At 41.3% G+C, this 14,928-nt stretch overlaps 1 protein-coding gene across 7 annotated transcripts in view; it reads left to right on the plus strand.

The window, feature by feature from the left end:
• CYP39A1 (cytochrome P450 family 39 subfamily A member 1) overlaps positions 1 to 14,928 on the plus strand; it is a 37,867-nt gene that overhangs the window by 5,225 nt on the left and 17,714 nt on the right. For 4 of the 7 annotated variants that reach the window (XM_085057038.1, XM_085057039.1, XM_085057037.1 and 1 more), the window contains 7 exons: positions 5,977 to 6,112; positions 6,884 to 7,058; positions 8,674 to 8,823; positions 9,690 to 9,783; positions 11,289 to 11,387; positions 13,257 to 13,347; positions 14,356 to 14,489. In XM_085057038.1, the coding sequence (XP_084913164.1) occupies positions 5,977 to 6,112; positions 6,884 to 7,058; positions 8,674 to 8,823; positions 9,690 to 9,783; positions 11,289 to 11,387; positions 13,257 to 13,347; positions 14,356 to 14,489 (879 nt within the window). Of the gene's footprint in view, positions 1 to 4,419; positions 4,494 to 5,976; positions 6,113 to 6,883; positions 7,059 to 8,673; positions 8,824 to 9,689; positions 9,784 to 11,288; positions 11,388 to 13,256; positions 13,348 to 14,355; positions 14,490 to 14,928 lie in introns of all 7 variants that reach the window. The other 3 variants (XM_085057041.1, XM_085057034.1, XM_085057035.1) reach the window with 1 other exon arrangement.

The following is a 14,928-nucleotide window of genomic DNA, read 5'->3' on the forward strand; positions in this document are numbered from 1 at the left end:
ATATTATTATGTCTTTCCTATATCTCTCATCTGTGCATACCATCATTAGTTATTTGCTCTTTCATTTTAGGGCAGAAATGTAGGGCTGGAAGAAAACTCATTTCTGCCCATTCTTCTACTGTTTCAGAAACCATGCTGTATAATCCTTTAAATAAACTGGCCAAGCCTCCCTTAAAAATCCAGCCATAATATTTCTTTCCTTCTGATATTAGGCTGATATAGGTTCCCTGATATAGGGAACTTCCTTGTTCTATTGCAAACACACCCTGATGGCAGCCAGATTAAAACAGCCTGACAAACTGCTCTTTCCAGTGCAGTCCCTTTTGGGGACAGCTGTTTCACCATGACTTTAGTTGCCTTTTTTTCTCCAAGAAACTTTTAACAAAATTTCTTGGATGACATTTTAAAACAAACCTGACAGAAGAGTCCTTTTTTGTGGTTTATTCACAGGTGGAATGAGCAGAATGTTTACATACTTGTATTGAGGTACAAATGCACACTCAGTGGCTCTGGGTTAATTAATTTTGGTGTTCATTTGCCTGGGAACTCTTTAGGCTCCAGGCTGATGCTGTGGCAGCTGCTGACACATCTGCACACACCAGAAACACCTGAAGGACTTTATAAACCCCTGGTTTTGTTGGGACAAAAGCTAGAACAAGAAACATTTTCAGTGGGCAAAAACTGAAAGCAGAGAAGGAAGAGAAGGATGAAATGTTTGCCTTTACTGCATGTTTGCTGGTAGGACCTTTCCTTTGACTTTTAGTCCAGCAACTCAGCATCCTCAGGACTTGTGATCTCTCCCTGTGGTCCCCCTAGGCCAAGAGGGATGTCTCCATCCATCTCTCCCAGGCTGGCTGGCTGCCTGCAGCCCCATCACCTGACAGTCTCCCTGTCCCTGAGGAGGACCACTTGTTTGTTCTCCCCTTCCTCAAGCCACCCTCAAGCACTGAAAGTCTCTCTCCCTTCCCACCTCCCACACTGGCACTCTGTGCTGAGGCCAGGAAAAATAAGCCTTTTCCTGCCTGCTCCCTGTTAAAGGACTAGGCACTGTTGCAGAGTACAGCCAAACAAAACACATGCTGCTGCCAAAGGGGTCATTAACAGGCACTACAGTGCTTGCAAAATACATCAGCAATAATTCCAGGCTCCTTAATACTGCCAGAACTGCCCTCGTAAAAGGTGTTGCAGAAACAGGCTTTAGGCAGTGTGAAACCTCTTCGCCTCTGTAGGGTCATTACCTTCAAGGGAGACTCTTGCAATGAGAAAATTCCTCCCCTGGATTAATCCTTCAGACTGTCAAAGTGACACTCATCTCTTTCTTAATTATTTTCTTTCTTAATTCCTTTCTTTCTTAATTCTTTTTTTGTCTATTCATCACTGCTTTTTCTCTCAAGTCCTGGAATAACACAGTAAAGTTCCACTGCTTCCAACGTGCCCTTTGCTTGAAGTTTGCTGCTTCTATTTTCCTCCTACAGAAGAACACGTGGGCTAGAAGAATTGTCTCCTTTCCCCCTTCTGTCATCACTGGGACTAAGAAAAGAAAGTTCCCCTGCTCTAATAAAATATTTAATCTCTGGTCTAATAAAAGGTACCACCTCTTCCTCCTAAAGATGGCTGGTTAAAGAAGTTTTGCAGGCAGTCTCGGATGGGCAGGGGAATAACCAGAGACACAATGCAACATTAAACACAGGAAGAGCTGCTAAATGAGGGATTCAAAGGATGTGGCTCCCCACTTTGCCTGGTAAGAGTTAGTAAGGAATTTCAAATTCTTCTCATCAGTTTGCTAATGAGGCAAACAGGAAAAGTTCAGTTAAACCCATGAGACTATTCTGCACTGTTGTAGGGACCTGTGGGATCCACACATCCCTCTCAGAGTGTAGATTGCATTTGGGACAAGGCACCATGTCCCAGGACTCTTGGCCTTGCTGTCAGTGTGTGACTGGGTGAGGGGTGGCTCACTGGCTTACATGGCAAGGGATGTGGGGAGAGAAACAGGCTGGAGAAGAGGACAAGGCTTCTGTTGGAGCATTTCCACAGTCAGTGTCCACAGCTGAGTCACTAAAGGTCTGTGACTGGTCCCAGGCATAGAAGACCAAAATGCTGCAGTCCCTGAACTAGAGAGGGGACATGGCATTGACCCTGTGTGTGTGTGCACCCAAGGGGGAGGAAACCCACCCAGTGCTCCCAGCTCCCAGCAGCACTCTTGGTGCAACTGCAGCTGTCTCAGCTGAGAGGGGTTGCTCCCTGACTGTCAGTGCCCTTGGGGAAAATGGCTGTTTCCCTGATTTCCTTTGGGATTTTGGAGAACCTTTTTATTTCTCTGGAGTGTTACTTTCCTGTAGGCTAGAATCTGCCTCTCACTGTGGCACTAAAGTGTTACCCAATCTTTGGAAAAAAGCAGTGTTCATGAGTGAAAGCAGTAAATCCTAAGAGGCCTTTTATTTTGTTTTCTATGTCTCTGTATGCTGTGAGGTCTCCTGAAAAGCTGTTTCAGAGCAGTAACCTGGATGCAGTGCTGACAGCAGAATACCTGCCCATAACACATGTGTAGAACTGCCCCACAGCTCGTTCCAGGAGCTGATTTTATAGCAGTGTAACATCAGCATAATTGCACATTTTGACAGATGAACAATCTGGTTATTCAGGTGTCTGTCTGGGACAGCAGAGATTAGGAGATACTCAGTAACAGGGTGTAAGGGGCACACCAGGTGAGAGTATGTAGCCTTCTGCTTTTTCTTCCCAGTTTCCAGGTTTAGGGACTTGCTAGGCTGGAATTTGCATCCAGATTATCAAACCTAGTCTCTTTTGTTAGGCTGCATATAATTTTGGCTGCACAGCAATGCATAGCAGTGAATCCATAATTTAATCATGACCCATATGAATAAAGTATTCTGTCCGGTTTTAAAACATCTAACTCCTAATCTGAAGACCATTAGCTTTTACATTATGAGAAACAGAGAATAATGATTATCTTTTCATCTTTTCCTGGGATCTTAATCCACTTAATCTCCTTTTATTGAAATATTCATGCATGTTGTGCATCTGTTTGACTTTGACTAGCTCAGAATATCCTGCTGAGATAGAATGGGCAGAAACATAAATTAAATTGAAGATGCACACACAGAATGGGTTTAGATGTTTCTTATCCTTTTTCCTCTCCTTTCCTAGCAAGATAAGAGATTAAAATTAATTATCATAGAATTATTTGGGTTGGAAGGAACTTGAAAGATCATCTCATTCCATGACGTGCCATGACAGGCACACCTTCCACTAGGCCATGTTGCTCAGAGCCCCATCCAACCTGGTCTTGAACAATTCCAGGGACAGGGAATCCACAAGTTCTCTGGGCAACCTGTGCAGGGCCTCACCACCCTCACAGTAGAGAATTGCTTCCTAATATCTATTTCAAACCCACTTGCTTTCAGTTTAAAGCCATTTATTAGCACTTGCATAATAGATCGTGGAGTAATATCAGAGTGTCATTATCCTAAGCCTCCTTCTGTGATATTTCTAGGTGTTCTCATTGTTTAAGCTCTCAAATGACTTCAGATCATGAGTAAACTTCTAGTTCTTCTTCCAAGGAATGAATTAGGAATACTTTTAATGCTACACAACCTGATGTCTCCCTAAAAGCTGCAGTGGGCTCTTTTCTAGTACATCCTATTCATCTACTGCTAATTCCAATCTTTAATAACACTTGCTATAATTTTTTGAGTACTAAAATGACTCTTTGAAGCTTCCCAGGCCCTTCTGGCACCACATTTGCTTGTCCATCTTCCTGTTGCTGAAGGTAATTTAACAGATCACAATAGTCAGTTCTGAAGCTTCCTATTTTAATTCCTTGAGAGTTTTGAATTGAAATATTTATCACTGTTTTTACCTAGAACTTATATTCTAGGTATTCTAGTCTGCTTAATAAGTCTATTCTGCGTAATATTTCCTTCAAAACAAGGTCTCAGTTCACCAGTCTCAGTGAAACGCTCCAGGGTGGGACTTGTCTTACACTGATGCAATCCCTAACTCAGATTCTTTCTCCACTTGGTTTCTTTACACCTTGAGTATTTATCAGGCTCAGCAATGCACTGGGACTTCCTGCATTTGGCATGTTTGGAAAAGTCTTTTTTACTGGGGAGGCACATTGCCATTATTTGTTTGATTCTCTTTTTTAGTAGTTTAATTTTGCATTGCATTTATCAAATGTCATTGATTTGGACACAAAATTCTGCTTTCTGAAATATTTGTCTTTGAACATCTGCCATCACTGTGCTGCTCAATGAAGCTGACTTGTTCTGGAGGAGGTCATCTATGGAGCTTTTTTATTTCAGTTTTGTTTAGCATTGGCTAATCTTAATGATTCTAAATAGATTGCAGGAAATGAGATGAGATTCAAACCCAGATTGTTTGTGTGGGTATTTACAGGTTACCAGGATGATCAGTGGACACATAGTGCTGTCAGTGGAGTCCAAGGGCAGTTCAGCTCCCTCCAAAAACAGGTGGGCAGGACCTGGTCTGGTGAATTGGTTTTTAGGATTCCCTGACTGTACAGACTTGATTTCTACTGTCTGTTATGGGAGCTCAGACATCCTGCTCACATGTAATCACCTAAAATAAAGTGTTCCAATCATTAATTGAATGTGACCTTAATTGGATAATTAAGTGTTATTGCAGGTTGCTATTACTTCAAATGTAATTTTATTTTAAAATTTGTGTAAGTACATTTTAATGTTAAGTTAAAATTTAAAAAATGTACTTTAAAAATGAGCACAGTACAAATTCACTGATTTTTATCCAGGCTAATCATGAGGACATGGACATCAAAAACCAGCCTTAGAAATTTAGCTGTTATTGAATCACAGAATCACAGCATGGTCTGTGTTGGAAGGGACCTTAAAGCTCATCTTGTTCCACCTCCTGCCACAGGCAAGGATGAATTCATCTGGACTGGATGCTCAAAGCCTCCTCCAACCTGGCCTTGAACACTTGTTATTAAAACAATATTTTATTTATTATCACCCAGAGAATTTGAACAGTCGTTCTTTCTTTAATAATTCGCAGTTGAAGGACACAATCAAAATTCAGCTGATGCCAAGGGGAGTCTTTTCCATGGCTTCAAAGAGCTTTTGATGAATCAGGATTTACACTACAGACACAGACAGCAAAAGAAATGGTTAAAGTCAACGACATAAACAATGTGAGCAAGGCAGAATGATTTTTTTAAAGTGTAATCTTACAGACAGTAGATATTGCACATTTGTTTTCTAGTTTAGGGTATTTACAAATATCAGGGATTGTTTCAATAATGTAGGAACTCAGAACTGAATGCCTATTGCTGAAAGTTTCGAGAGGGCTCTGAAATATTAGATTAAGGGAAAATGAAAGAATGATTTATGCCATCAAAAACCTTCCCTGAATGTCAGTCAATCTGTTCTGCTCAAAGCTTGTTAGCTATTTTGGTATTAATCTTTCAACATCTGTACAAGAAAGAAGTCATTGGTATTAGGAGAAAGAGCAGCAAAGGAAAGGACAGAAGAGGAAAGGGAACCTGAAACATTAAAAATATGCATGAGGGTGGACTTCTTGCTAAAACAGTGTAGACTGAAATAGGAAGGATTATGGATTTTTACAATATTTGTACTTTGCTGTGGCAGCCAAGGGATGCAGTAGATAATCCATCCCATGGGTTCTCTAAATCCAGGTAGGTTGTATTGTTTGAACTGCAATGTAATTCAAATATAAAGTGTAATCTAAGAGAAGGAATCTCTACTCTGCAAGAGGTCAGGCAGGCACATATCACATTCCCTTCTGGTCTGCAAATCTGCAAATTTTGGTCTGATTCGTGTTCGTCTTTGTGCAGCTCTGAGTCAAGGAGGAATGACCTCATCCTCCCTCCTGACCTCTCAGCAGCACTGCAGTCACGCTGGGGCTCCTACAAAACGTGTTAACAGTGCACTAACAGGAAATCTTTGTTTGTTCCAGCATGGACCTGTGTTCACAATATTTGCTCTGGGAAAACGGTTCACTTTCGTGACTGAGGAAGAAGGAACTGAAGCATTTTTTAAATCCGAAGACTTAAATTTTGAACAGGCAGTACAACAAGCTGTCGAGAATGCAGGTAACTGAGGCCTGGCTCTTTTTGAAAGGAAACGAAATCTAGTTACCCAGAAACATTAAATCCCAACCAAAAGCCCACTGACTTTTTGATCATGCCTTAAATGCTTATTTTAACCTATGACCATGCTATGAAATGGTGAAATTCAATTTCTCTATGATGACCCAGTACTGTAAACCAGCCAAGGGATTTGGATTCAGTCTCAAGGAATCAGTTTATGATCCAGGAACTGTTATTACTTTTACATTCAAGCAACCCCAGTTTGAGATCAGGTCCTTTTCTGTGGCTGGACACTCCACCTGTGTGTACCTCATTGAGAGCAAGAGTAGTCCTATCACTTCATTTGAAATCAGTTTGTAGCAATAATTAGTTGTTACCCTGTAGTACAGCAATCGTTAGAAAAGGATGAGGTATTTATGAGGATGTACTACTATAGCATGGGCACAAAAACTGATTTTTTTCTTGGGATAAATTATTTTTCACTTCAGTGAGTTTTGTGGTGTGCCTGCACATCTCTGTACATCCCACTGGAGGGAAATCTCTGGATTGTTGATTCTGGCACTGAAGCTTCTTGAGGCAGGAAGATGTTACACAGACTGGTAGAAGCAGAGGCATAACCAAAATCTTTACATTGTTACAAGGAAGCATCCAGGGAATTTCACTTTAGGAAAATGAGGGTTAAGGCATTTAAGCGTCAAAAGTTGTGTGTAAAAATGTTCACTCTATCTTTCGGTGAAAATCTACTTTCCAAAATGTTTCTGTTTCTTTTTGTAGTTTCTGTCCCTGCAGAAGCATTTTATCAGAACCATGGTAACCTCTACAGCATGATGAAGGGGAAAATGAGTCCCTCTAATCTGCACATGTTCTCGGGCACTTTGTGTAAGGAGCTCCATGAGCACATGGCTCACCTGGGCACGGAGGGCACAGGCGACCTCAATGACCTGGTAAGGTAAGGGAGTTTTACAGCACATCTCTAATTCAGGGGTGTCCTATATGGGAGCAAGAAATGTTACTGTAAAGCAGCTGGAGGTGGGGACTCAAGTCTTACAAAAGTTTTGTCAGGATGCTCATCACAGCTTCATGGTTTCAGGTGGCTCACAGAGTGGACAGGGTTTCATGTAAAGATGTTTCTTCCAGTTAGAAGCATCTGAATTGCCTGTTTGGAAGAAAAAAGAAAACACAACATCTTCCAACAAACCCTGTCTCCCAAAAGATGGGATAAAAGCTTCACATGTTTATGAGGAACTTGGGAACAGACAAAATGATGGATCTTTGGCAGGTTGAAAACTTTCCATGTTTGAGCCAAGCCTAGCTTGAAACTTAACTAAGACCTCTGCAACTGAGTTGGCTGCCATCCAAGTTCATCCTTCATGTAAAAAAATCTGTTTCACGTGACAGCAACAAAGTTTCTAACTGCTCCTTTTTCCTAATTATCTGGGACAACATCTATATCTTGTCTGTCCATCAGTACTAGAAGTTGAATATTCACAGAATCACAGAATGGTTTGGGTTGGAAGGGCCCTTAAAGATCATTTTGTTCCACCCCCCTGCCATGGGCAGGGACACCTTCCACTAGACCAGGTTGCTCAGAGCCCCATCCAGCCTGGCCTTGAACACTCCTGGGGATGGGGCAAATAATGCCTTTGGTTTGGACCTGTTTTGGGCACCTCATATCCAGATTGTCTTTTGCTGCCTTTTTCTGCATAATGCAGTAAGATACAGCTGCTACTGCAGTTAAATTACTTGGCCCTCTCACTGCAGTTACTGCAATTTGGATTAACTGGGCAAAATGTGGGGGAGAGGGGCTTTGAAATCTGGTGGGGGATGATCTGTTCTGCTTTGCCAAACAAGGCAGAGTATAAGTATTGGAATGCAACATTCTGAATAGTTGTTACTTAGCTGCCTGCCTCAGAACAAAATCCATAGAGCCACCAGATGGCCCCCTCTCCCTTATGATCTTTAGAAAATCAGAAAAGTGAGCACTATTCCCTGAAATACTCATTTAGCAGCATCGGGGATACAGCAAAGACTGCACAAGAGTTTCTTGGAGCTCAGGGGTACAGGAGAAGGGTCTGAAAAAGGAGCTCAGAGTTTGCAGGATAACAGAGGAGCAAGCAGGGAAGGAGTGAGATGAAAAGAAACCAAAGAAGCGTTGAATGTCCAGGAAAGGTGCAGCCAGGGGAAGGATGTTTCAGGGTGCTAGTTGCAGAAGGGTTTGTGCAATGCCCAGAAGGCTCATGTGGGTCAACCTGAAATGAGAGGGGTGGTTAATGGGAGAAGGGGACCTCAGTGGCCAGAGCCATTCTGCTCCTGCTCAAGTGACCAAACCCTAAATGGTGAAGTTTGGCCACATGTAGAGGACCAGTCTGAAGTCTGTGTATCTCCTTCCTCTGCTTAAAAATCCCCAATAAGGGTGTGAGTAGGTGTGAGCCTTGTGCCAGTCCATCCATACTGGTATGATGCTTGAGTCCCACAGCTTCCAATGCTGCCATCCAACATGCTGCATCCTGGTCTAAAACTGCTGCAACTGTGGCCCCTAAATCTTGGACATCTTATCCATGCAGGCATGTCATGTATCCAGCAGTGGTGAACACTTTGTTTGGGAAAGGCATCTGTCCAACCAGTCAGAGTGAAATCAAGGAGTTTGAAGAGCATTTTCAGAAGTATGATGAGGACTTTGAATATGCTTCTCAGATGCCTGAGTGCTTCCTGAGGTAATGGGGCAGAGGTGATGATTGTGGTATTACCCATTACAGGCATTTATCTTGCTGGAGTATCAACCATGTGAGACAATTCCCCTGGAGGATGATGCCCAGTCTTTATGGATGGTATGCCCTTGGGTGAGGCAGGTTTTAGCTAAATCCTTCAAAAAAGTTCTCAACTTGTCTTGTGCATTTTCCTGGCATAAAGCAAAAACAACCTTGCTAAGGTGAGCAAGGCCCAGCTTGGACCTGACAGGGAGGAGCAGAATGGGGTAAATGGTAAAGGCCTGAGCCTAAATGTGAGTCCCAAGCTCAGGGGTTCTCCAGTGAGGTGTCTCTTTGCTCTGTTCCACACCTCAGCTGTTTTCACAGCATACCAATCCCAGGTTATGTGGCTGCACTGTCACAGAGCTGACCAAGGGTAGAGGCACCCAAACCTTGAGGAAGTGCTTCCAGACCCTGTCAGTGCTCTCATGGCCATCATAGCACCTTCAGCACCTCAAAATACCTTCAGAAAAAATTGAGTATGCTCAAAAAACATGGCCTTGATTTTCTTCTAGAGGATCATTCTTGAGAAGATTGGCCTAAGCAGTCTGTCCAAATGCACAATTAAAACCTGTAAGAAAAAGGCATGAAAATGTGGAAGTCTTGCGGTCCCAGGCTTCAAGAGGAGGTCTGGCCAAGATGAAGGCCTTGGACATGCTGTTCTTCATGCCAGTCATCACTGCTGTTAGTCAGACTGATACTTGGCTGTTCATCAGCTGACTGCTGCCCAGGAGCTTTTGGAAAACAACCCAAGGAGTCCTTCTCATGGAAAAGGAAATGTTGGTTTGTGCTGCCTTAGTTAAGTGCTTCTCGCTCGTTGCTTTTCTTTACAGGAACTGGTCTAAATCCAAAAAATGGCTTCTAAAATTATTTGAGAAAGTAGTGTTGGATGCTGAAAGGACCAACCCTTCAGAGACTGCATCCAAGGTAAACATCTGAGGCTAGGAAATAAGATGGCTTTGGTGTATATTCTGACTGAAGCGATGGAGGGCAGGAATTATTTCAGTACTGGAAGAAATAAGTCAACTATGTCAGCTTTTATAGCTATACTAAAATGTTCCAGTATTGCTGTCACCTGCAGTAGGACAGACCCATAACTTTGACTCCTGTTCCTCTATTTACTTTATTTCAAACAATTCTGAGAATTACCATCTTCCCCTGGGGAATTTTCAGGCAAGGGTTCAGAGCTATGACCCATCCCCATGCCTCCAGTATCACACTGCAGTGAGCAGTTGAAAGAGGTGAGAGAAAGACCCTTCAGTTGTTTCTCTGAGGGCACCATGCTGTGAAACTTCAAAACCTTACATGTACTATTTATAAACCCTGGTGTAGAGTGAGCAGATCCTTCAACAGCCAGACTGGTAGAAAATAGCAGATTACTGGATTGGGAGCCAAGTACCCTAAATATTGATTGTGTCAGAGCTGAGATAAGTTGTTCCCCTGGTTATTCTCCTTAGCTCTGGCAGGAATTCTGTCGATAGGGCTGACAAACGTGATGGCAGACTGGCCTGGGAATTTTGATCTACCAAATGGTTATAGAACAAATCATTAAACAAAACAGGTTTTATTTAGACTTTAGAAGCTTTACATACCACAACTTCTTTAATAAAATAAACCAGATTAAAAGAAAGAAAGAGAAGGCTTGAGAGGAACTGATGGGAGGTAAGAAGGTGGAGGAAGTATGAAGCACAAATTTGGTGTCTTAGATTGGGTAGGAATTTGGAAAAAAAATCAGCTATTTTTTATTCAAGGTCAGCCTTTTCTGCTCTGAAAAGTAGACAGGAAGCTTTGCCTTAACTGCATGGTTGTCCTGCATTTAAGGAAATAGTGTGAACAAAAGCTGATCCTAGAACATTACTCTTGCTATAGTTGCTATAGTTTCTATAGTTTCAAAGAATATCAACCCATTGAAGTCACTGCTTAGGTCACCAATAAAGTGTCTGAAACTAGGGAATTTGCTGATCTATCAGATCATCCCTTAATGACAAGCACCTTTTTGGCATGAACAGAGAGAACATTGTCTTCATTTCCATTCATGCAACTGGCTCATCCCATTTTCAGTGTCTTTAAAGCAGAAGAGTAGAGCAGGAATTAGAATAGAGATTTCTTTTTTTTCTTTCTTCCGCAACAATGTATGAGCAACAATGGAGAGTAAGGGAACCCATTCCCCTAAAACTTTAAGAAAATGGACAGCAGAGAAAGTATTCAGGAGGGATTCATGAGGTAGACTGAGTTCTCTTGGCCTTCTGCCTATGTGAGTGAGTCTCACTTTCTCTTTATAGCTGTCATTTCTACATTGTGCCTTCCAAAAAAGCCATAAATAACATTACTTCTCTTTAAGAAACTAGTCCTTGAATTCTAGTAAGCCTTGCCCCAAACTATATTTTAATATATTTTTGGAAATACAGATTATTATCTTTCATTTTTAACAGACACTTCTACAACATCTCCTAGATAACTTGCAAGGAAAACATCTAGCTCCCAATTATGGTCTCCTGATGCTCTGGGCTGCCCAAGCAAATGCTGTGCCTGTAAGTACATCAGCTACAGAAAGACCTTCTCTCTCTCTCCTGTTCCAAAGCCTGTATTTGGGAAGGAAAAGCTTTGAAGCAGAGGTCACACACACACTGCATGGATTCCAAAGAAGGGATTATCACACCCACATGCATCACTACAAATATACCCAGGCTGCAATGTCACAGAAGCAATGACAAGAAAAGCTCTTCTTGTATTTTTCCTAAATTATGTTGTCCCCTATCATAACATTTCAGGAACATAAGCCTTACAGCTATTAAGATCGCAGTCTTAAGCTGTGAAGAGCATTTAACTCTGTTTTGAAGCACTATGTGGCTGTATTATAAAAAAGACTATTTCAGATAGCCTGGTGCTACCAATTGTAAAGAATATCAAAAGCGTAATATAGAGTAGCTTCATCTGTGTGTAAATCCTCATGTGAATTTGTGTCTTTCATTTTGGGGGATCTGCTGTACAAATGACAGTGGAAAAAAAGAAATGTCTGATTCTAGAGCCGTTAAGTTTTGTCTATGTTAGAAAAGGATTTGCTGGATTAATGATACTGATATAAGTATGCTAACAAGCCCAATATATCTAACACAGCTGAGGCTGACCAAAGACATTTATAGGAATTTCTCAGATGAAAAATCCATAGCAGCAAAAACATCCTTTATTTACCATGACTACTAAGCTCTTTTCAGCACAGTTATGTCCTTTACAGATGTGATTTAGAAAAACATGATAGTGAGTTATTTTTATATGTCCCCCTAACGGATATATCTATATTTTTTGGAGATTAGATATTACTGCAGTTTAGCCTAAGGGAAAATCATCCATTTCAGTGAGGTTTCTGTGGATTCACGTGTTGGCATAAGTGGGAGGCACAGCCTACTGTCTGTTATCGGGATAACTGGCATTCCTTCCACAACACTTACTTCTGTAATATTCAGCTGTAAATAGACATACAGATATTTTGCTGTTTCTCAGAATAGTCACAACCACTGTTCTGAGGAATGGAATGACGAAAGAAAAGGCCTTTCACCTTCCAAGGGCATTTTTTACAAGCATTTTAAACCTTTTATCTGAAACAATTCAGTTATCCCTTCTTAGCCGATGGAGCAAAGCCACAGGGTCCAAGTGCTGTACAGGAAAGCTAAGCTACCAGATTTGTTTTGCAGAAGGAGGGCTGCATCTCCGTTGGTCTGTTTGGGAAATAACAGTCAGAGTTTCATCCCTCACCAGCACAGATGGCCCATGACCAGATCTGTGTGCAGGCTGCACCTCCCGCTAGCTCAGCAAGAGGAGAGACTCCTGGCACTGCTGCCAGGCCTTCTGGTTTCATCCTACTTAAGAGGATTTTCTCCTTTCCTAAATTTCTTGATTTTCAACTTCATTGCATAACCAGTTAGTAAATTATTTCTAAAGGGGATATGCTACTCCTTGTTTTGCTGTTAATTAAAACTTTTCCTGCCCGTTTTAGTGTGACTCACTATGACAATGCCCTGCAAATTATTTAATTCCTTTCTGCTAATACTAGTATGAATTTTTTTTTATTCCCCCAGCTAAAACGAATCACACATGATGATTTAGTAGTTCATTTAACACCTAGTTATTTGAAAATAAAGGATTCTGTGTTTCAAAGCTCAAGGCCAAAGCTATATAATGTTCACTAAAGATAAGTACACAGCAGATGACTAGACATAATCTCCCACGAGCTGAGCCCTTGGATATGGATTTACCCAGGAAGCACAGCTTCCTGTGCATCCCAACTACAGCAGGCACATACAAAAAAAGTGCAAATGTTTTCATCTACCTCTGTGATTTACTAAAAATTATTGTCATTCTGTTCCATGTCCCTAAATTCAAGGTTTTCCATCTCTGTTTAGGTTGCATTTTGGACCCTTGCTTTCATACTCTCTGACCCTGCCATTTATGAGAAGGTAATGGAAGAACTGGCTTCCGTTTTTGGCAAAGCAGGTAATAAATCCAATCGTGTCATTCTGGAAGCTGGGAATGATTTATCCTGTGTTGGCCCAGCACAGGGTACACTTGGTCAGTGGCTGGAACAATCAGTGCTCCTGCTAAAGGTGCTACTGATAACATAGAGTTCAGCTCTCAGGTCTTTACTCAGGATATGCTCAAGATGTATTTTTAAGCAAAACCACCTTTGATGTTAGCAAAAAGAAGGTGGGAAAAGAACATCATGTGTTTGTTTCTTCATTCTTATAATTTAAACTTAGATTAGTATTACCCAGTCTTATGCTTTTTCCAAGCATGAGGACTTTCAGTTCAGGTGCTTTTCAAGGTGTCATAGTCACCCAAGTTACAGCTATTCATGGAAAAAACAGGCCAGGAACTGTTCTGTTATCAGAGGTAAATGTTTCCAGCATGGTTCACCCCCCATGACTAATCTCTTTCCCTCAAAAAGCAGTCACCTATTGGGAGCAGTCATTCCCATATGCAGTCCCCTGGACCATGGTTAGACTCTCACAGAAGACTTTTTGTTGACAGGGGTCAAAACAGTATCAAGAAATGTGTCAATAATTAATCAATAAAGAAATCATGAAGCAGAGCTTAAGCCTTTCTCCTGGCCCTGCTTGATTTGCTAATGTTAACAGAGCCCAAGAGCTCAGCCATCACTTCTTGCCTTGGCACCTACAGCCTCTGAGATTTCCATGCAGTGTCCTATGAAAGCACTGAAAAACTCCAAAGACTTGTAACTTCCAACATGACTTTGTTTGGCCTCTTCTGTCTAACACCATATTGAATTAGAGTTATTGAATTATCTTCAGTGGCTTTTCTTAAATTTTACTGATTTGGGTCCATTTATTTACTTTGAAATATATAGAAATTTTTTGGGTGTAAACAATGCCTTGAAGTATTGTTATTTCACCAACATTTCTAAAGCAAGACATACAAGCCTGTATCAAAACAAGTATGAAATCTAATTTTTAAATTGCAGTCTTCTTTCTCATGCCACAACAGGTAAAGATAAACTGGAAGTGTCTGAGGAGGACCTGAAGAAGATCCCTTTTATTAAATGGTGCACTTTGGAAGCCATACGGCTGAGGTCTCCAGGTGCAATCACCAAGAAAGTCATAAACCCAATTAGAATTAAGGTGAGGTTTGTTTGGGAGGCAGGGTTTCCCCAAAGGATGCTGTGTGATTTGTCTGGAAAGGGTCCTCCCAATAGATCTGGATAAAATTACAGTGGTAGAGATATTCCTCAGCCTCACGTATATTCTTTTATTAATCTTCATTAATAAATTAATTCTTTATTAATCTTCATTAATTTACGAGTGGTTTGGATTTTCTGGCTCACAGTCTTACCTTCAATTTTGAATTGATTTTAGGTTGAATTGAATTGAACTGGAGATACCGATAGTATGTAAAATAGTAATCAGGCACAACAAATGTAGTAGAAAAGACCACATTTTAGCAACTGATAAGACTGTTTTTGTCCTCTTCACTACCGTTCAGAAGGGAGGTGTCAGCATTCAAGAATCTGGCAAAGAAATGTTTGGGAAAAAAAAACACTCTCTTAAGGAATCAGTGCTC

This window comes from Lichenostomus cassidix, chromosome 3 (assembly GCF_008360975.1).
Source record: "Lichenostomus cassidix isolate B80296 chromosome 3, HeHo_3.0, whole genome shotgun sequence".
In the NCBI taxonomy this organism is placed as follows: domain Eukaryota; kingdom Metazoa; phylum Chordata; class Aves; order Passeriformes; family Meliphagidae; genus Lichenostomus; species Lichenostomus cassidix.